General features: G+C 41.7%; 1 protein-coding gene across 7 annotated transcripts in view; it reads left to right on the forward strand.

The window, feature by feature from the left end:
• The window catches only part of LPGAT1 (lysophosphatidylglycerol acyltransferase 1), a 234,646-nt gene that overhangs the window by 111,164 nt on the left and 100,247 nt on the right, over positions 1–23,235 (forward strand). For 5 of the 7 annotated variants that reach the window (XR_012655619.1, XM_075064343.1, XM_075064341.1 and 2 more), the window contains one exon: positions 5,076–5,202. The exons of the other annotated variants lie outside the window; for them this stretch is intronic. Coding sequence is in view for 4 of the 5 variants with exons in the window: in XM_075064343.1 (XP_074920444.1) it covers positions 5,076–5,202 (127 nt within the window). In the remaining variant the exon portion in view is untranslated. The remainder of the gene's footprint in view (positions 1–5,075; positions 5,203–23,235) is intronic. 7 annotated transcript variants of the gene reach the window in all.

Raw genomic sequence — 23,235 nt, forward strand, 5'->3', positions numbered from 1 at the left:
GCAATAAGAGCAAAATTGTTTTGGGTCTAATCTCTTTCAGCTGTAGTAATCTTAGGTGTTAACTCACCCCAGTTAATTTCACTGCTATTTTAAGTAGAAATAGTAGCCTTCAAGTTTAACCATGGATAGTGGACTCTTTGCTTTTCAGATCAGAGCCCAATGGTGGCATGACACCCAAGTCTTAGGCAGAGGCAGTCCCTCTCCTTCACACTCTGCTTTGTTGCTTTACCCTATTCCCATGGTTAATGCTGATCATCTACTGGGAGACATGCATTCCAAGGGGTTCAAAATTCCCGCTCCTGGTCAAGGCCAAATGGCTCAAAGGAAAAAGGGGGGCCCAAACTTTGATTGATCCAGATGGTCAGCTTTAAAACTCAACTAATAAGCATTTGGACTTGGCCGGCAGGGAGAATTTTGAACCCCACTGAGTCTGTCTCATAGTAGCCAGTCAGTGTCCTCTGTGAGAGGAAGGTAGAGCAACAAAGGAAGATCTTAAGGGGAGCCACTGCCACAGGCCAAGTTTTGGGCACCACTAGGCACTGATATGAAAATCAAAGGATCCACCTACCCTGAAAGAATGAGAACAGAGAAGAAATAATTATGAAAATTCACCACTGATATTATTTCAGAAGAAAAAGTACATTGAGACCCACTTAGTTTCTCCTTTGATTTGCTTTCCTAGCCAAACAAATATTCCCTTGATTGTTGATTATTATTATTTTTTTGTGTGTGTCCAAGTATGAGGAAAAAACAACAGTGCATGGTGTGTACCTCTCACAAGGTAGCCTACTTCTACATGATTTGTGTATGAATGGAATGCCTGCAGGCTATTTTGAACATTCATCCTCTATTAAAAGAGAAGGATCGGGGGTGTGAATGTTTCCAAATTATTCAAAGAGAAACTAAAAGATTAAAATAATATGGCTCACAGTCAAGTGTTTGGAAAGTTGCAGCCCAGGAGAAAACACAAGCCTCCAGAAAGGTCAATTTCAAAGTTGTTCTAGCTAGCTGCTGCTTCAGAGAGCTCTCTGTTAGTCAAGCTGTTTGATCTTTCAATTTCTATTAAAAGACGCTCTGCCTTTTTGGTAGAAGCTGAAAGTTCAAAATAGCTTGGCTGCCAGGGATGATTGTGGTTGCCCTGGTCACCCGAAAGTTGGAGGGAGGGGTTCTTGAACAGACTAATGTAAAGCTTCTTTACACTACAAATTGTCAGGACTCCCATTACAACACTGCCCTATTTTTTTTATTTTATTTTATTTTATTTTATTTTTACGTCTAAATGGGTGTGTAATTTTTGAACTAGGTTAAAACTGAATCAAAATTATAGCCTGGTTCTGTCCATCTTAAAAATGGGTCTGTGCATTTATTGTGTAGATGTGCCTTATATATGTGTTAGGAAGTCCAATTGTCCTTCAGCCATCAGAATTTTAAATTCTGGTGCTGGGTGGACAAGAATTGTAGTGAAAATTGCCAAGACCTTTTTAAGCAAAGCAGAATCGTGCTCTCCCTTAGGTATGATGAACATTCAGTGCCATCCAAGAATGCTTTTTTATTCAAATTCATAGCAAAACCAAAATGGGCATGGTAAGCTTGAATTTTAAAAAAAAAAATTACCTTATTTCAAAAAGATCAATTTTCTGATGTCGCAAATAGCGTGCCCTGATTTAAAATAAATAAATAAAAATTCTTGGGTTCAGAAATCTGTTTGGATGCACCTGAGAGCAACACCATCAAACATACTCAGGCGGGCATAGCCTTGCTCTGTCTTTGTGCAATGGGCCTGCTTCCTCTTGAGTTTCAGTATCAGCTTGAACTTTGTTGTTATTGGAAACACTTTCTTGGGGAGAACATAAATAGTGCAATTCAATAAAATGAGTGAAACTGTCTGTACATCCAGAAATGTACCAAAAAATAAATCTTTTCCATTCTTGCAATTGTAGGGGTTAATTTTAACGTTGTAAACATTAGCAGGAATAAAATGTTGAGATGGAAATATGATTACTTGCTGAAAATGCTGACATTTGTGTTGGTTTACATTTGTGTGAACTCCTGTCTTATGCTACAATAAATTTTAATGACCAGAATATTGCATCTAGTATTTGACTTTGCCTGCAGCTGTACAGTATCTACTGCTCTTGCTATCCTCCTTAAATTTCTGGCTTTTTATGATAGTAGGTAGCTTTAGTTAATCACATTTATTAACATAGTCCTTGTGTTTTTTTTTGTTTACTAAGCCATTTTAAAAAGTTTTTTACATAATTTAAGATATGCCAGTAAATTAACATTTCGTCAAGAAGCAATGTTTATTAACTCCTCTTTAAATAATTAATTAATGCTTTATTAGAAAACTGTTTCTATTAGAAAACTATTAGAAAATTCAGATTGCCAGTGTCTTAAGTTTTCAAATGAAAGAATAAGGCTGAAGTCATGGATTCTTTCACATTCCTGATTTAAAGTGTATCTCGGACAAGTTGGTATCTTTGTGGTGGGATGCAGTAGTAACCCATTTAATGAAGAACTGCCATGTTAAAAGCTGAGGTCTATGAAAGGCTGAAAGAGTGCAAGACCTTTTATAATTAGGGCGCGTGGTGTGTTGCAGGACTCAGATCTGTGGTTTCTCTTTGTGTTGAGGTGGAGCTGGTGTGAGGCATCCACACAGCATTGCCCCTCAGTTGCTACTAAGTTAGGGCAAGCAAGTAGGAAAGCAACACAGAAGAGAGATGGAGGCAGCAGTGGCCTTCCTGCAGTGAGGGAGTCCAAACCATCAGGTATTGAGGCAGCAGTTTTAAACCACTACTTACTTTTTATTAAATAGCTTAGAACAATTTTTTTGTGTAAAATCAAAAGATTTTGGTTAAAATATTATTCTGGCACTTCTTACTAGTAATGACATGTGCTTCCCACCCCATAATAAGACTAGTGTTAATAGTTAATTTTTATTTCACGCTATGGAAGATAATAAATTAATTAGCTTTGTATTTTTCAGGTAAGTGTGTGTCTGTCTGTCTGTCTATCTATCAAAAGAGAGAGAGCTGCTTTGGATTTGCTATGAATTACTTTAGCATTAGATTGAATTTAACACACTGCTAACATTAAAAATATTATTTGAGAATCATTCTTCTCATCTTTCTAAATTATTTGTTCATGTTATCCAGCTAATAATAGTGGCCACTGTTTGTTTGATATTTGGGCCAGAATTACAATCACTATTTGCTACCATTGGTTGGATCTCTGAAATTCCTTTTAAAAAAAATTGAATTGTTTTGCAGAAGATGTTTGCTGTGTGGTGGTTTGTTTTGTTTTTGTTTTTGTTTTGTTTCTTTTTTACTAGTTTTATAGCATGGATTAATGTTTTGAAAATTCAAAAATATGAGAATTATTTCATGAAAATGTTTTTGGGTTTTGAACCAAGTCTCCTATTGTCTCATTAGCATGATGATAAAACCGGCTTACCTTCATGCACTTTTTAAATTGTATTTTTGAGTTATTTCAGTTTTCGGAAAAGGAAAAAGGTTTTAATTTGAAAATTTTGTTCACTCCTAGACACTTGGAGAAGGGAATGATCTTTCTCTTGGTCTTTTTTGCTTAAAATGTTGGATTGGGAATGTGCTATTCTGAGGCCTGCCACAAATTTCCATGCGATTTTAGGCAGATCTCTTAATCTCTGTGGTTCCATTCCCCTCTCTCTGTACATAGAGGACAGTAATACTTCCCTATCTAACAAGGGTGTCTTGAGAGTAAATTAATTAATAATTTATATATGTTCAGATAATACAGTCGTCAATGCGGTAGGAAAGCCAATAAATATATAAGCTAAAAAGTAATTTAAGCTGAGGTATCTTTTTCCCCCTATCTTTTGGAGTAGTGTAGGAGAAAGCATTAGGTTTTTGTAAAAGCCCTCTAACAGAAATATTTCTCCTGACACGTTTAAAAAAAAAATTAACTTTTTTTTGTATATTTTTGTCTGCATTGTTTGCAAACCAAATGTTGCGACTTTGTGCTCATCCAGGAGAGAGCAGCAAATTAAACTGCCCAAACTGAATGAAATACGGAATGAACTGAATGAAAAAGTAAACTGCATAAATAGCTAAATGTGACTTTAGGTTTCTAAAAATGTCAGTTTTGATAATCTATGGTGGTGCTATTTAAAAATGTAGGAAAGGGGACTTTTAAAAAAAATTTAAAAGAAATATTTTGACTTTCTGTATAAATACATATAAAAAGCAAAGTATCAAAACAAAGTGAAACAGTGGACATGCTGGGACACAAGGCATAGATATTGTCAATAAAAATTACACTAGTTGTTAGAGACTGTTTAGTAATTACTTTGAGATTTTGATCATATTTCTGGGATTTTACCTACAATGAAATTCACCATGTCCTTAGTCTTTCTCCTGATCTACCTGTTTTTTGGGGGATTTAAGTAATGTTCGTACAGATTAAGTGATATACCATATATACTCGTTCATGAGCCGAATATTTTTGGTAAAACAAGTTACTCATCAAAGAGTAGGGGTCGGTTTATAAATGGGTCTACCCCAAAATTTGATGATTTTAAACTCTATGGAATCATTTAATTGAATATCTAATACATTGTCGTTTTATTTACCTGGAACATCTGCAGGCATGGAGCTCCTCAGCTCCCTGTGGCCACAGTTTGCCATTCCCAGCCAATGGGTGCTGCGGGAAGTGCCAGCCAATGGGGAGCCGCCACTTCCCGCAGCTCCCATTAGCTGGGAACGGTGAACTGTGGCCACAGGGAGCTGAGGGGCTCCATGCCTGCAGACACTCCAAGTAAACAAAACGTCCTGACCTGCCAGCGGCTTACCCTGACGGTGGGGAGCCAAAGTTTTCCAACCCCTGAAATATAGGGTCGGCTTATGAAAGGGTCATACAGTTTTTGCTGTTTTTACCTATCCATTTTGGGGGGTCAACTTATAAACAAACGGGCTAATGAACGAGTATATACAGTAATATTAAGGAAATGTAACACTAGAATAGATGTCAAGCCAATGGGGTATAATTTGGTCTAACTTTTTTAACACCTCGTCTTCTTTCTTCCACTTTATTCATAGAGAGCAAATCAAAAGGTCTTCAGTGGGTGATAGATACAACCATTGCTTACCCTAATGCAGAACCTATAGACATCCAGACCTGGATTCTTGGCTACAGACGACCGACAGTCACACATGTACATTACAGGTAGGAAATAAAGTTTTAGTACACAGTTCAATTAAGGCCTAAAAATCAGTTTGAGTCCTGCACAGCACATTACAGAATATTTGAGAGGGGTAGTAAAATATTTCAAAATACTTTCTGTATTTAGAAGTAGTTTGTCTAGTTGGTTAGACACAAGACTTGGGAGGCAGTTATATGTTTCTGAATAGTGTGATGTATTGTGCTGATTGAAATTACACTCAACAACTGTTAAAACTGTTCTACAGGATATGAGTTTTACCTCACTGTTTTGGTTTGTTTACAGTTATATTGTAATTGGCTTCCCTACTATGTTGCTCATTAAGTTTCACCTAAACCAGAGGTGGGCAAACTACAGCCCTGTCCGGCCCTTGAGCTCCCGGCCGGGGAGGCTAGACCCCGGTCCCCATCCCCTGCTGTCCCCCTCATCCGCAACCTCAGCTTGCCGCGCCGCCTGTGCTCTGGCCCATCACTCCTGGCGGGCGGTGCGGCAGCATGGCTGGCTCTGGCCAGGCGGCGTGGCTGCGAACTCTAGCTGCTCTGAGTGGCATGGTAAGGGGAGTGTGTTTGTGTTGGGGGCGGGGGGGGGAGGTTAGAATTAAGGAGGCAGGGGTTTGGGGGGGAAGTCATGGAGGGACAGGGAGCAACAGGGGTGGTTGGATGGGGCGGAGGTTTTGGGGAGCATTACCAGGGAGCAGGAAGGGTTGAATGAGGGGGGATTCCTGGGGGGCGCTTAACGGGCAGGTGTGTGGATGGCGGTTGGGGCAGGGGGGGTTGGATAGGGGTTCGGGTCTTGGTGTGGGTGGTCAGGGGACAAGGAGCCGGGGGGATTAGATGGGTCGGGGATTCTGAGGGGGGGGGCAGGCTGTTTGGGGAGGCACAGCCTTCCCTACCCGGCCCTCCATACTGTTTCACAGCCCCGATGTGGCCCTTGGGCCAAAAAGTTTGCCCACCCCGACCTAAACTGTAATGTCCTCTTAAAAGAGGTTATAACCAATCAATTTGTTCAAGAATAAGATTCTTCCTTTAAGTAAACTTGAATCTGGGGTTATTTTGCTTGGTCATACTCTGGATTTTTCCAGACCCGTCTTCCACACTATCAGACCCACAACAGGGGTTATAAACAGGGTTTAAAAGAGAACTAGATAAATTCATGGAGGTCCATTACTGGCTATTAGCCAGGATGGGTACGGAATGGTGTCCCTAGCCTGTGTTTGTCAGAGGGTGGAGATGGATGGCAGGAGAGAGATCACTTGATTATTACCTGTTAGGTTCACTCCCTCTGGGGCACCTGATGTTGACCCTGTCGGCAGACAAGATACTGGGCTGGATGGACTTTTGGTCTGACCCAGTATGACTGTTCCTATGTTCTTATGTTCATGATGCTACTCAATGCCACTGCTTTCAGCCAGGGAGCATTTGTCTGTGTTAGAAAAGTATGTAGTTAACACTATTCCTCAAGACTGTGTTTTAACTAACTAGATGTGGACCATGACCTTGCAGTGAGGGTAGACAGGGAACAAGCAGATTCAGTATCATGCTTGCTGGACCATGGCTAAATCTCAGGGTTTACCCAGAACCAGCTGACATGGTATTGAACACAACTTGTGTCTGTATGCAAACTGCTCACACAGTCGACATTGTGAGTGTTAACATGGCTGCTGAAAGCTGAGTTCAATTTGCATGTAATCTTTTAACCAAGACAACCCTTTTCTGGATAAAAGCTGGTGCTAAAGGAGCTAGCAGAGTAGCATTAGGGAAATGACAGCATCCCGTAAGAGCCTAGGTGGGGACATTGGTAAAAGAGAATTCCTCCTGTGCTCGTCCCTTCTCTAAGGAACCAGCTTAGTCAGTGAGGGAAGACATCTATTTGCTGGTTACTTGTCTGGATTTTTTTTTTTTCCAGAGAGAGAGAGAACTCAATTTTAAGAGGTGCATATGAAAGAGGAAAATTGAATAGCTTTATTTTAACGTTGTTCATTTGGTCTGTTTGTCATGTCAGGCTCCTGGCTGGATAGCTCAGAAGAGAAACCTTCCCCCTAAAAGTTTTGCGGTGCACTTCTATCCCCAGATGGGTGCACGCATGTGCGTGCGCGCACACACAAAAGGAAACCCTGACTTTAAAAGCATATAATCATTCTCCCACTTCTAAATCAATGAAGCAAAGCCAGGTATTTCACTAATGCTTGGTGTGAGGAAGGAGGGGGCACAATTCTTCTGTGAATGGGTTCATTGGAAGGAAATTGTCAATAGTGTTGTGACTTAATGTTGACTGTGAAAAAGCTATTAATCCCCGTTTCCCAGAAAAGACATTGCATACATATCATTGGGTAAACAGTTGACTGCAGACCAGGTTGGCACCAGCTTTGAAATGATCCTTCAAATTCAAAAGGGGGGAGGAAGAGAGATTTTGTTTACTGTTTGTTCTAATCAGTGGAATAGGTTTCCTGAAAAATTAAATTGGCATTTATTAACTACACTATCTATTCTATTAAATGCTGTCACTGGGCTTGCCCACTGTACTGAAAACACACATGTAACTATTGTGACAGTGTGGAGCAGCTCACAGGCCCAAAGAAAGGAGAGGTGGGGAAGATATTTTTGTAACAAGAAAAGTATCATTGTTGCTTGTGGTGGTCTTTTTGATGCACTATTCTAACAATATGTTCAATTTTAATACATATTTGGGAATTTTTTAATAAATACGGACTTTAAATACAAAAGGACTTAATGTAAACTGTTAAATAAAAGCTCCATTAGCAGAATGAGGCAAACTAGCTGCTTTTGAAGACCCCATAAGCAATAGAATTGAAATTTAGACGTGAGCTACATTAGTGTCATTATAGTTAAATTTAGTTGATCTTGAACATTCATTTTATATTCTTAATTCTCATAAGATGAAACTAGATTGTAAGGATACATAATTATGGTTGGCACAAACACTGATTGCACTATAATAATTTCTCTGTGCTCTATATTTTGGGTTGAAAAACAGTCAAGCAGTTACTCTTTTGATCTTGATTGTATTGCTTTGGTCTCATTATACTCAGAGGCCCTAACTCAGGTTGTGAAGTTTATTTCTGGGAGGGGCTCGAAGGTTATGAGGAAGGAGCCATAAAAAGTACCTACTGAGAGAGAGAGTTTAAATATCAACATTGTTGATTATTTTGCTTTTAATTATATTATCAGAAACGTTCAATTTAACCATCCTACTTGGATGCAGTTGCAGAGGGAAATCAGTTAATTAAGTATTGCTGGGGGAGGAAACCATTGTTTCCAGTTCCTGAGGTTTGGATATTTGCATAACCCCGAGCTATACCTTGCACAAAAAGTGGCATTATGCCACCTTTGCTTTCCTTTGTTCTTGGGAATATCAGGCATAACTCTTTGCCCTCTTCCCCCGTGCAGATAATATGTAGTCATTTTAGGCTATTGTTAGCAGCAAACAATTGCCCAGGGTTTGGGGGTGCCCTGTCTAGGTCCTATTTTCTTGTAGTCTATTCCTCCTATACCAGGCCCTAGGAGATACTGGCATAGGAACTTTACAGTCATGCCATGCAACCACAATATTTAAATTAACATTTGATTTTTGAATGGTACCTCATACAATCTGATTGTATTTCATGCAATAGTTAGTGATCTAACCTGGAAAACTAGTCAACTTACCCACTAGACATACCAATAATACTGACAGTAGCCTATAGTTAAGGCTACAGTTTAGTCATGGGTATTTTTAATAAAAGTCATGGACAGGTCACGGGCAATAAAGAAAAATTCACGGCCAGTGACCTGTCCATGACTTTTATATCATAAATACCCCCTAAGTCTCGCAGGGAGCGGATCCTGTGGGGGCCACTGGTGGCTGCTCTGGCCACCCCAGGACCACTGCTCAGGCAGTGCCCAGGGCCAGCTGCATCGGCTGCTGCTTGGATGGGCCCCGGGGCCAGCTGCCTGGGTGTGGCCAGTCCTGGGACCACCCAATAGGCTGGCTGCAGAGCTGCTCCAGCAGTGGCCAGTGTGGCTATCCCTGGCATCACTTGCTTGGGCAACCTAGGGTCAGCCATACTGGCCACTCCAGAAGTCATGGAGGTCACGAAAAGCCATGAAATCTGTGACTTCTGCAACTTCCATGACAGACACTGAGTCCTACTCATAGTGTATCCTCATGACAAAAAGAAAATACCTGCCGCCCAGAGCTCTTTGATCTCCTTTTAGATTTTTTTAGAATTACTCTGCGGTCTGTTTTTAGGGGAGTTTGCTTTTGATCATTTTATAACTTAAGCTTTCATTTAATGAGAAATAGTTGATCACCTGATTACAGGCAGCAGGAAGATAATTCTCTCCCATAACAAAGACTTGGTGCCAATCAGGAGATCTCAATCCTTCAGGCATGAGGTAGGAACCATTTTCATGAGGCTGGTCAATTTCTATCTGTGGGAAGCATGTTTTAATGCAACTTTCAGCAAATTATATTGTGGACAGCCTAATGATACTTGGGATTCTCTCATCCAACCAGTGGGTTTAATTATGCTTGTCCTTTACTATGCTGCAGCACATGATGTGAAAAATGGAAATTGTTGTGTGAAATAACAGTGAAATGAATGTTGTGTTTTTTGTCAGTGTCTGCATTTTTCATTGTTTAAAATATTCTTAAGGTAACTGCAACACTGGTATTCAGATAATTTCACACTTGCTGTGCGCATCAAGATGTGTGGGTGGGGGGTGGTGTTATGCTAGAATTACATGATTTTGCCTTTCTAACTAGAAGAAGGGTTAACTAAGCCTCTGACCTTGTGTTTAGTGTTCTATCCTGTGAAAGTATTTCCAATAATACTTGTTTAAAAAACAAAAAACAACAAAGTTTTTCTTAGAATACATAATTTGTTGCTTGTAAAGACTTATTTCTGTGAACTAATTTATACTGGAAATATAATATAGTTTTAGGATCAGAATTCTCTATTTCATAATGTTGGAAGCTTCCTCATATTGAACTTTAATGTTCCATAGCTTGTTGGATTTTAAACCTTGAAAACTGATTAGAAGTAATTGTTGATTTTTGTTAAAATGCACTATTTATGCTCAGAGAGAGTTTGGTTCTCAGTACTTGACCTTACCCCATACCTTCATATAGTGGTCAAAGTGAGTTCTGATGTGCACTGTTTTGGAAAGAGAGAGATTTTGCAGCCTTCATTTGGTTAAAAATTTATGCTGATATTGAAAGACTGGAATAGAAGATCAAAGGAAATGATGTCTGAAAGACCTGAAGAGAATAATTAAGTAATAAAAAATTCAAGGGATTTCTTTAGCAGTGCATACTCTAAATTATCCCATATATCTCCTTGTAATATGAGTAATGGCATTATAGGGAGCTGTAGCACTTCCAAAATGCCCCCAACTTTCCTTTTCACTTTCAGCGCTGATTTAAAATGCATTTATTCTGCACAATGATATCAGGTTAATAATTTTAAATATTGACTTTTCTGAATAATAACTACAGAAGAACAAATTAGTTAAAGATTCAGAGATCCCAAGGCCAGAAGTACCACTGTGATCATCTAGTCTGATCTCCTTTGTCACACAGCCCATAGGACTTCCCCTGCCCCCTAAGATGCTAAAGCATACCTTTTAAAAAAAAAAATATCCCATCTTGATTTAAAAATTGCCAGTGATGGAGAACCCACCATGACCCTTGGTAAATTGTTCCAGTGATTAATTACCCTCACTGTCAAAAATGTACACTTTATTTCAGTCTGAGGGAACACCAATTTCACCCATTATAGTGAGTGTCTTTTTCCCCTTGGGCATCCTCTGATCAGTGGACTGTCCCTCCACTTCTTATTTTACCTCATTCTACCATAGTGGTTCCATGGAATCAGCCAATATTGTTACATAATTGACTTCATGGTCAAAATGAGGAACTGATACCTGCTTCTTTCCCCTCAGGATTAGGGGAACCTCTCCTCCCCTATCAGCAACCTCTCCTCCCCTATCAGCCTAGGATGGTTTTTCCCCATGACAATCACTGCTCAAGACAGTAAAGAGTAGAAAGATTGCAAGCTACTACACCCAATGATTTTTCTTCGTTTCTTAAATGCTTAGTGTTCAATTTGCAACTCTCGTGGCTATTTTAAGGTGGATTTTAATTTAGAGCTAGATGATAGAGGTGTGATTCATGACTCGCTAATTTAAATTGCAATTCACCTTGCCTCAAAAATAAATTGCTTTACATAGCTGATATTGTTGAACAAACAGGTTTCAGGCTGTAATATTTCATAAGCTTTTTCTGTCAGCAAAGCCCCTGTGTAAGGCATCATCTCCCAAAGTGCTGGTAGGCACCCCCAGAACTCTCCTAACTAGCACTAGGGCAATTACCTGCAATATCCTGAAGAAACCTTATGGAATTAAGTTAAACTTTTATTGAATTAAGTTTAATACTGCTAGGCTTGATTGGATTAAAATCTAATTGTGTGTTGTTGTAGGATTGTATGTAAAATTTTCTAGGATACTGACTAATGAAAATTTTGCTGTCACTTAAAAATAGTCTCTAAACTGTCATGGCTAAAAATCTCTCTAAAACTATAACCAATAAATTGGTGTCTTCCTGAGTGTCCAGAGAGCCAGAAATAATGGCTCTGAAGTGAGAACTGAGTTTGTCATTTAAATGGGTACTTTAGTTAAACATTTTAATCCAACACAAAACTTAAACTCTGACACAGAAAACGCACCTATGAACACTGATGTGTCAGTTCGTAAGTACATTTTCTTCGCGTGCTTGCTCACATTGATTGCATGTTAGATGTGTGTGTGCCCGCGTGCAGTTGTTTTCTGGGCCAGCGTTAGTTGAGTTTGTTGGAATGCATAAGGTGAATATTCACCTTGCTGTTCTTGATAATAAAATATATGAAGTATAAGGGGTAATGGAGTATTCTTTGAGTGCTTGTTCATGTCGATTTGAATCAGGTGTGTGTGCGCTGTGTGCATGGTCATCAGAAACTTTTTTCTTCTAGCAGCTCCTGTTGGGTTGGCTAGGGAGTCCGCTGGAGTCGCGCCTTCATGGCATTCAATATATGACCCTGCCGACCCGACCCCCACTTCAGTTCCTTCTTACCGTCCATGGTGGCCATTGGAACGACATTCACTTGCTTGCAAGTGCTCCCTTAGCCTAGTGTCTAGTTCTTACTTTTAGTTGTTGTTATGTTTGTTAGTTTAGTGATTGGTGATTGGGATCCTTTGTATCCTGTCAGCCAGTTTTGGGCTGCAGGGCATGCTGCAAGGCCAAGGGTTTGAGTCCTTGGACCTCTTTTTGGCAGGAAAGTGGACGCAGCTGGGGGCCTGCAGCTGAGGATAGCCAACCAGCAGGCTGTCCTCAGCGGGTATAACTTTAACTCTTGGGACACTATGTCCAAATACAAAGAGATGCTCCCTGCGGAATCAAGAGCGGAGTTCCCAGCTCTGGTCAAGGAGTGGAAGGCAGTCCCCAGGACGTCCCTTCAGGCCTCCCTTGACGTGGCTGACTCAGTGGCACGTACTATCTCCTCTTGGGTAGTCATGAGGAGAACTTCCTGGCTTCAGGTCTTCCCGCAGAGGTCCAACAGATGCTGGAGGACCTTCCCTTTGAGGGCTCAGGGCTGTTTTCAGACCAGACAGACTCGAGGCTCCATAGCCTCAAAGATTCAAGGGCAACACTGAAGGCTCTGGGTATGCACATGCCTGCCACCCAGAGAAAACCTTGCAAGCCTCAACCCCAGCAGCAGAAGAGGCTTCATTAACCCCACCCAAGGCAGGACACTTACCGTCATAGGGGCAGGAACAATAGATGTAGGCCATCTAACCAGTCAGCCCAGGGCCTGGGCCCAGCTAAGCCGCAGTGGGGACCCAGACAAAGGTTTTGAGGGGATGCCAGAGTATGGTGTGCCAGACTCCATACTGGATCCTTTCCCCCTGTTTTATGAACCATCTATCCCACTTCTAATGTGCGTGGTTCCTTATAACATCAGACCGTTGGGTCCTTTGCATGGTAGAGATGGGATATTCTCTCCAATTCTGCTCTTCCCCTCTCTCCCACACCCCTTCCCTGTCCCTCTTCAGGGACCCTTCTCACGAGCAGCTCCTTGTACAAGAGGTGCAATCATTCCTCACCAAAGGGACAGTGGAGGAGGTTCCTCAGGAGCTAAGGGGCAAGAGGTTCTACTCCTGTTACCTCCTAATCCCCAAAGGAAAAGGTCACTTGCTGGTGGATTCTCTGCAGCTTGAGGTCTTCAAACCACAATTTGAGGACTTCAATAACTCGGACATAGGTTAGGGGTTGTTATAGAAGTGGATGGGTAGGGTTCTGTGGCCTGCTTTGTGCAGGAGGTCAGACTAGATGATCATATTGGTCTCTTCTGACCTATGAGTCTGAGTCTCAGACCCGTCTTAGACCTGCGAGGACTCAACCAGTTAATGGTAAAGTTGAAGTTCCACATGGTCTCCCTGAGTTCAATCATTTATTCCTGGGATCTGGGGGACTGGTACGCTGCCCTCGACATGAAAGATGCATACTTTCACATAGCCATTCGGCCAGCCCACAAATGTTTCCTGAGATTTGTGTTCTATCACAAGCACTACCAGTTCACGGTGCTCCCATTTGGTTTATCCATGGCCCCCCAAGTGTTCACCAAGTGCATGTCAGTGGTCACAGCTTTTCTCTGCAAGAGGCAGATACCTTGATGACTGGCTGCTGTGGGGTTGTTCCAGGGAGCAGGTGGAGTCCCAAGTCCGGTTAGTCACAAATACCTTCCAGAGGCTGGGTCTCCTCCTGAACGTGGACAAATCGACTATGTCACCGAGCCAAAGAATAGAATTCATTGGGGCGGTGCTAGACTCAGTTCAAGCGAGAGCGATACTACTGGGGTCCAGATTCCAAGCACTCACAGTGCCTTCCCACTAGTCCCACTTGTCCACAAGGTGCAGCTCAAGATCTGCAGAGACAGAGCAAACGTGATCATGCTTGCCCCAGTGTGGCCACAGCAACATTGGTACTCCATGCTTCTGGAGATGTCAGTGGACACCCAGATAGAACTGCCGCTTTACCCAGATCTGATCACACAGGACCATGGTCGCCTCCTTCACCCAGACCTCCAATCCCTTCATCTCATGGCTTGGAAGCTTCATGGGTAAACCCAATGGAGCTCCAGTGCTTCGGATTCGGTGAAGGAGGTGTTCCTTGGTAGCAGGAAACCTTTCACCAGGGCTGCTTACTTAGCTAAGTGGAAAAGGTTCTCGTGCAGATGTGAGCAGCATTGCACATCTTCACTTCAGACATCTATACCAATCATGCTGGAGTACCTACTACATCTATAGCAGCATGGGCTGGCAGGATCTTCCATCAGGGTACACCTTCCAACCATCTGGACGTTTCATCTGGGAGAGTTGAGGCTCTCGGTATTCATCAACAACATGATGGGCCATTTCCTAAAGGGTTTGGAAAGGCTATACCCCCATTCTCAACCACCTGTACCTGCTTGGGATCTCGATCTGGTCCTCTCCAGACTAATGGGAGCCCCGTTTGAACCAATGGCTATGTGCTCCCTTCAGTATCTCTCATGGAAGTATCTCTTGATTGCCATCACTTCGGCCAGGAGGGTATCTGAGTTAAAAGCACTAACCTCCGATCCGCCCACGTGGTTTTCCACAAGGGCAAGGTACAGCTCAGGCCTCACCTAGCCTTCCTGCCCAAGGTGGTATCTCAATACCAGTCGTCTATCCAAAGCTTCATGCCAATGCGTGAGAGCAGAGACTTCATTCACTAGATGCCCGGAGAGCACTAATGTTCTACACTGAATGCACAAAACCTTTCAGGAAATCGAACCATTTGTATCAGTGGCAGCCTGGATGAAGGGGCTTTCGATCTCCTCACAGCACATTTTGTCATGTATCACGGACTGCATCCGTACTTGCTACAACCTCACTAAGGTTCTAGATCCACCTATTACAGCACACTCAACAAGAGCTCAAGCCTCATCCACCACTTTCCTGGCCCAAGTACCCACCCAGGAGATCTGCAGGCAGTGACCTGATCATCCGTGTGTACACTTACTACCCACTATGCCATCACACAACATGCAAGAGAGGATTCAGCTTTTGGCAGGGCAGTTCTCCAATCAGTGGTTCCTTAACTTCGACCCTGCCTCCAGGGGAGAGTTTGGGAGTCACCTGATTAGAATCGACATGAACAAGTATCGAAGAAGAAAAAATGGTTACTCATCTTCTTGTAACTGTTGTTCTTCTAGCTGTATTGTTCATGTCCATTTCAGTACCCACCCTCCTTCCCCTCTGTTGGAGTAGCCGGCAAGAAGGAACTGAAGGGGAGTCGTGTCGGCAGGGTCATATATTGAGCACCATGAAGGCGCCACTCTGAGGGCTCCCTAGCCAACCCGACAGGAGCTGCTAAGGGAAAAGTTTCCAACACACCTGATTGGAATTGACGTGAACACCACATCTCAAAGAACAACGGTTACAAGAAGGTGAGTAACTGTTTTTTTTAAATTCCCCTTTGGTTAATTTTATGCTGCTTAAAACTTTATTTTTAAAAATTGTATTTTGTGTAAGGGTTATATGTACCATAGCAACATTAGTTGTAAGCTAAGAAAGTTATTGGTGAAATCACCTGTTATGCCATATGACATGACCCATTTCAGTAGCTAGTGCTATGCATGTACAGTAATACTTCCATTTGGTCCTCATTCCAGGTATTGTCTGTCGCTTACCAATGCACCAGTTATCCTCTGTTAGGTCACTTATTGGCTTTACTTTTCAAGAACTTTTTTGGCTGGATGTTGCACGGCTGCATTTCAATGACAACTCTTTTCTTGACAGCTTGAAATCTTTTCCGGAACAGCAATTGTCAGAACTGTTGAGAACCTGTGGAGACAGAGAGAGGCGTGTATGTGTAATAGAACAATAGATCACAGTTTGGAAAACCTGTTGTCGTTGAGGTAGTTTGCAGTGTTAATGGAAAATCTATTAGTTCTACTGTCACAATATTGGAACTGTTCCAGAAATGAGAATTCAGGTTAGTTGAAGCCCAGTGAATTTGCATCTGTTTCTTTTGATTTTGTTTACTTGTTTTGAGATAGGCAGCTGGACCATTTAGACTGTTGCCAGATTGTGTGCCTGTGAAGTGTTTCATATGTATATTCTTGTAGCAGCTTCGTTTGTCCGAAAATACAAAGGTTACAGCTATCTCGTGTTCACTGCATCAGTTCTTAACCAGAAACTATCCTGAAACAGATTTAGACCCACTTAACTTTATTTTGCCCATTTCCGTCCATCCTTTAACAGCCAACCTGATCCCTGTCACATTATACCTCCCCTCTCCCCTCCCGCAACTTCTGTCCCTGGTTGGAAAAGGGAAATATTTCCTTCTATTGTGCTAGATGATATATTGTAGACTTTTTAATGCAGTAGAGTTTCTCATCTAGACTTAGCTGAGTGGAGTTGGACCTACTAGACCACGAGTGGTTAAAGGGTAATCGAAGGTGGTGATGTTGCAAGGAAACATAATGACTCCTTTAAATTGATCTTCACAGTGAGGACCAAAACATTGCAGTAATGCTATTGTTAGCTACAGCATTTTGGATTGTTAAATTAGAATACTCTAAATTTTTTATGAATAAAGTTACTTTATAGGTAGAGAAGTTGAGTCACTGTCAGAGTTATAGGCCACTGAACAACCTCTAGATGTTAACTTCTTTTGGTCTCTAATAACCTGAGCAAGATACAAACCACTGACCAAGAAGCAAAAGGCTCCACATTGTGTTGTTCCTTGAGCTATGTAGCCCCCTATTAAGAGTAAATTGTATCTGTCTACCTTGTTTAACTCTGACACAACAAGCAGGGTGGATAAAGAGAAGCAGTGCATAGAATTTGCTTAAACTTCAATAGAGCTGTTAAAAAAAATAGAAATTTGCAGTAAAAGTTAGCATTCTGAAGGGTTGGAAGTGGAACAACTTATCTAAATTTTTCATTAAATATATTTTTTTTAAATTGAATTTTCCTGCCCTTTTTCCTTTATGCCACAAGGTGCAATAAAATGAATAAAGTCCAGCATTATTTATTTTTTATTTTTTCCAGTTTTGTAAATTTTAAAAATATCTCCATTTGATGAAAACTTAGTGGTGGTGGTAAGTATCTTAGTGCTGTAGAAGAGGGGTTGAATAGTGAGATGTAAGAGTGAATTTTCATATTTTCTTGTGTGGTAGGAGGAAAGGAGTGGTGGTAGTGCGGTTTGTTTCAGATGCATCTGTTTCACAACTGTTTCCTCCACTTCCTTCCACTTCTCTCCCAAACAATCTTTATGGGCGTTATTATTCAAGAGACCATGATAAGAGCCTTTTTGCTATTCCTGTTTTATTAATCTATTTTTATAATCAGTGTTTTCTGGTGTGGTCTTAATTCTTGAGCTATACTGGACTATAAAAGTGGAGAGGCAGAAGGGCTGAATGACGCATCTAAAACTGATACGAGGTGACATCTAAACTTTCCACTGACCCATTGTCCTTCTCATATATTTATTACATAGTTTTTTTTTCATGTTAAAAGAACAGTAAAATTTGGAAAATCAAGGATGCAAACCAGAATTGAGGCTGCCTGCACATCCTTAATTCATCTCGTTTATGCATATGCATTTTAATAGTCTTTCATGGTCACATTCTAATTTTTCCACAGGACCCCTGCCTCCATCAGTACACAAAATGGATGGTGCAGTATCTTTTAATATCTTTGTCCTTCAATGAATGGTCCCACTCCTGCGTTACTGCACACGATCCAAACTCTGCACTGAATTCAGAATTATTCCTTTCCTCATAAGCTTTTCTGTAGTTATGACCAGAGCCCTATCTTTTGTTGCAAATGCAAAATAACATGAAATAAAATGCAATTCAAAGTAAGAAAACTAAATAAAATGAGAGGGGAAGCACTGATCAGGTTTGGCTGTGATGGAGGGGCAGCTGGGCCAAACCTGGGTGGCACTGTGTTCCAGAAGACAATTGCTGGAGCAGGGAGCCAAGCCCAGCTCCGTGATGTAGGAACTGTTCGCTCTGCAACCCCCCCACTCTCAGGGGCAGGAGGTGACCCCCTGTGGGATGGAAGTTACTGGAGGGTTGAGGTTTAGTGAGGGAGGAAGACTATGTAAGGGGGTTAGGGGAGGGGTCCCTAGGACTAATAGGGGTGCTGGACCTCCGTGAGGGAGGGGGAATATTTAAGAGAAATAAGAAAGTTGTTTGTGGGGCTCGTGGGCACTTGGGGGGGGGGATAATGTGGTTGTGTGTGTGTGTGTGTGTGTGTAAATAAAAATAAGGGGGTATGTGAGAGCTTGGGGAGTGGTCCCTAGGGATATAAAGTGCAGGGACTGGAGAAGGAAGCAGTAGGATTGGGAAGATCTGTGGTAGTCCCATGGGATTAGTGATTTTTATGCTATTCTTATTTGTATATGGTCATTTGAGGTATTTTATTAACATAAATTTATTATTTCTTTTTATAACATTATTTTAATGGATAAAACAAAATAACAAGAAATTCCTGAAAAAATAAAATGAAAAATTATGATTAAAATTTAAAAAGAATTTTTACAGAGCATGACTGATGAGCACCGTATTACTGGAGAACTTAGAGGGAAGGTGGTATTATTACACACATTTTACAGATGATAAACTAAGGCACAGATTAAATCCAAAACTGCTGAAAACGTCCACCAATTTTGGATGCCCAATTTGAGATGTCTAGAATCTGTCTTCTTTTCAGAGTTCATAGCATAATATAGTACTCTATGGGTATATCTACACTGCAATTAAAAACCTGCAGCTGGCCTGTGCCAGTTGACTCAGGCTTGCGGCACTTGGGATAAGTAGTTGCTTAATTGTGGTGTAGATGTTCAGACTCTGGCTGGAAGCATAGGTGCTGACTCATGGAGCACCCACGGGGGAAAATTGGTGGGTGCTTAGCACCAACTGGCAGCCCCCCCTCCCCCACCTCCTCATCGCAGCTCACTTCTGTCTCCGCTCTGCCTCCGCCTCCTCCCTGGACGCACCACACGCCCGCTTTTTCCTCTTGGCTCCCAGCGCTTGCACCGCAAAACAGCTGATTTGCGTGGCAAGCATTGGGAGGAAGCGAGGAGGAGGAAGAACGCGGCACACTCGGGAAGAGGCGGGGCCGGGGCCGGGATTTGGGGAAGGAATCCAGTGGAGCAGGGAGGGAGTGGAGTTGGGATGGGGATTTTGGGGAAGGGGAGAATGGGGGTGGGGCTAGGTGTGTAGGGGTGCAAGTACCCACTGGTGCTGGGGAAAGTTAGAGCCTATGGCTGGAAGTGGGGAGGGTCCCAGAGCTCTGGCTCCAGCCCAAACCCGACTGTCTACACCAGGGGATCTCAACCTTTTTCTTTCTGCCCCTCAACCCCCACCCAACCAATCATGCTATAAAAACTCCACGGCCTGGCTGTGCCACAACTGTTTTTCTGCATATAAAAACCAGGGGCCCATGCCCCAGGGGCCTCTGTGAAGCTATATTGCTCAGGCTTTGGCTTCAGCCCCCGGTGGTGGGACTCAGAGCCCTGGACTTCAGCCCCATGCAGTGGGGCTTTGGTTTTCTGCCCTAGGCCCCAGCAAGTCTAATGCGGGCCCTGCTTGCCGGACCCCTAAAACCTGCTTGTGGCCCCCAGGGGGCACGGACCTCTGGTTGAGATCCACTGGTCTGTACCACAATATAAAACAGCCCGTTAGTCCAAGCCCCGCAAGCCTATATCAGCTGGCACAGACCAGCCGTGGATGTCTAATTGCAGTGTAGGCATAACTTGAGAGTACAGACAAGACCGTCTCCCTGCTACTTTTCAAAAGCTAAATGTCACTGTGGCCCTTACCAAATGCCAGAGCACCTGCTGTAGCTGGGAAGAGCAATTGCCCTGTAGTCTTGAGCTGGATCATGCTTAGTTTGAATGGAATGTTTGAAGAATTTAGCTTTCATACTCTGAGCCTCTACTGTAGTCGTCCCCAACCTTTTCGTCTGGCGGGTGGTGGAACACCTGCCGAAATGCTGCAGAATTTTGGTGGCATTTCTGCGGTGACGCCTCTCGACGCCGCTTGCGATCGACAAGCCACGTCATCGAGAGGCATCCTCGCCGAAATTCGGGAGCAACGCCTCTTGGTGACAAGCGTAGTCATCGAGAGGCATCCCCGCCGAAATGCCGCTGAAACGTCGCTATATTTGGGTGGATTTTCACAGAGATGACAAAAAACACCTTCCTGTCAAATTTAGCAAGGGGTTTGCCTTTTTCAAGTCCTTACTTCAAAGTGTGAAGATGTTACAACTGTGTTAGCTGAGAAGTTTTATCAATTTTTTGACACTGGCAAAAGAGTGTATTTTTCTCTAACCTTATTCTTGGAAACAGTTGAACAGTTTGTTGCTTGCTGAAACTTTTAAAAAAATAAAAAATCAGACTAAGGCAGACAATTTCTGCCTGAACTTTTTTTTTAATTTGGTAAAATTATAAGCAACTGAAAACAGGGTATTAAATGGAAAACATAGGGCAACCTCAACTACAGATGTAACTACACCTCTATTCCGATATAATGTGACCTGATATAACATGAATTTGGATATCATGTGGTAAAGCAAGTGCAGTATAACGTGGTTTCGCCTATAACGCAGTAAGATTTTTTTGGCTCCTCAGGACAGCATTATATTGAGGTAGAGGTGTACCAGGAACTACTACAAATCTATGAGAATCCACTAGAAAGGTTCATTGTTTTCTCTTGCTTTCTCAATCTGATATAATTTATGACTTTGCTCTTGAATTCTGATATGCACAAATATCTCTAGGTTCGTGCCTAGGTATTACAGTGATATACACAGTAGAAATACATAGAAATAACTTGAATGGTTTTACGTAAAAATTAAAAAGAGCTTGGAGGTGTGGGTAACAGGACTCTTTCTGCAGTTCAACAGTGCTATATTTTTCAGTGTAGTATCTTACCAACCTGCCCTTTAGATGTTCCAAACCAATCTTTTATTTAGTCCTGCTTTGGCATTCTTCAGCTATCTCTTTTGAGCACCCCAAACAACAACAGCAGAATTCTCCTTTGGTGCCTTACGCACTGGCACATTTCAGTCTGTCGAAACCCAAGATTGATTAATATTGGGAAAAACTGGCTAGGAGGTTTCTCTTTGTTACTATTTACCATTTTCTGTCCTGGCCTGCATGTGTACTGTTATTTCTTGTTATGCCCACATCTGTCTTGGTTAAATGCACAGCCCATATCACTGTGTCACCATTTCTGACTTTGTACTGCTGTCATACCACACTGTACATCTGGAACAACCGTTCAGTTAATTAGGCCAAGCTCCTTCAGTTTCCTTTTTTTAAAAAATATGTGCCTATATATCACATCCACAGAGCATCCCATCTAAGGTTCAAACATTGTTTTGTTTTTTCACTGCACTGTATTTTATCTGCTGTGCCTCTGAAAGTAGTAAGATCTGTGGAGCAGATCTATTGTTTGGCACAGTTCATCTGCTGTTTAATGTCATGTATGTTTACTAATTAAGAAAAATAAGCTAAAATCATGACTAATTCTGTAAATTCATGGATCAGCTTTCTTAATGTAAACAATATATGGTATAAAAGTAGGGACAATAGCAAGGGGAAGAAAATGTGAATTTGTGTATATAATGAGTGTGTTTCTCACAATGAGGTGCTGTTGGAAGGTACACTCATTAGTTTTCTTCTTTGGCAATTTGCTGGAGAACATAATCTATAGAAGTCACATCACTTTTGAAGAGACTGTGCTTTGTCCTTTCAGCTGCCTTGAGGGCCTAATTTTTTTAGCAATAGGTGAAATTAATACTTGCACCAAATGAAACTTTTAGAGATTAGCACTTATTTCTGTTCACCCAGATTAAGGTTTACAATTTCAGAATTATAACTGTGCCTGGTCCTTCTCACCGCCTGCATCCCTCCTCCCCCCCGCAAGTGGTGGTCTTTCGTGAACTGAACATGCCATTGTCAGCCTTGCCAAGGTGTGTTTGCAACAAACCTCACTCTCATCCACGAAGAAACCTGAGAAGAAAAGTCCTTCTCTTGTTTGCATTCCCTATTCCCAGGTTATTTATACTAATTGGATTACTAATAGATAGCTTTATTCAGAAAAATTGAGAGTGGACAGCTGCAAATGATACAGTCCTTCCATCTGATCAACACTGTCTTGCGTTGTATCATTTCCCCTAAGTGCTACTGCTAACAAAATGCTGCTCTGAATAACTTCAGAATATTAGCCAAAATAGATTAATTTATACTGTAATATCACTTTGACACACCCTTTCGCAAGCAATATTTGCTGGTAATGTATATACAGGTGATTTTTTTTCAGCATGTATTATACTTTTTGATCAGTTGGTGCAAGGGAAATATCCTGGGGACAGATAATTCAAAGCCAGCCTGTTCCTAGTTATCTTGTCAATATGCAATCATCACTTTTTTTATAACATATAATTGTAATTTTATACTAACCTCTAAATTACGAGGGTTTTCATCCCGTAAAGACACCTACATTGGCATAATGTAGGTCACAGCTGCTGCTATTGCCAATGAGATTGTCCCATCATAACCATTAAAATCAGTCATCTGTATTTTTTTCCATAGAAGCTGAGCTGATGCAATGTGAAACCATGTAAAGTTGCAAAATTGTGTGATGTCAAACCAGTCTGCTGTGCCCTTTGTTGCTCTGACTAAATCTTAGTGGTCATGATTGAGATTTCACAGAGGTTTGGGCCACTCTCCTGTAAATGAGTTCAAAATTTTTGCAGTAAATAAGCACATCCAGTTTGCTGGTTGTACAGCTTTGTAAACTTTCCTGTCAGGTGACCACCTACAAACCACTTGTCACCGATCAAGTCTGAGTTCTATCTGCACCTTCCATTTTATTGCTTTTTAAATGGATTATTGAAACAGTGAGCAGTTTTATGATTTAGCAAAAGCAGAAAAGAATATGGAAGCCTAAGAAAGAAGAA

This window comes from Chelonoidis abingdonii, chromosome 3 (genome assembly GCF_003597395.2).
Source record: "Chelonoidis abingdonii isolate Lonesome George chromosome 3, CheloAbing_2.0, whole genome shotgun sequence".
Taxonomy (NCBI): Eukaryota; Metazoa; Chordata; order Testudines; family Testudinidae; genus Chelonoidis; species Chelonoidis abingdonii.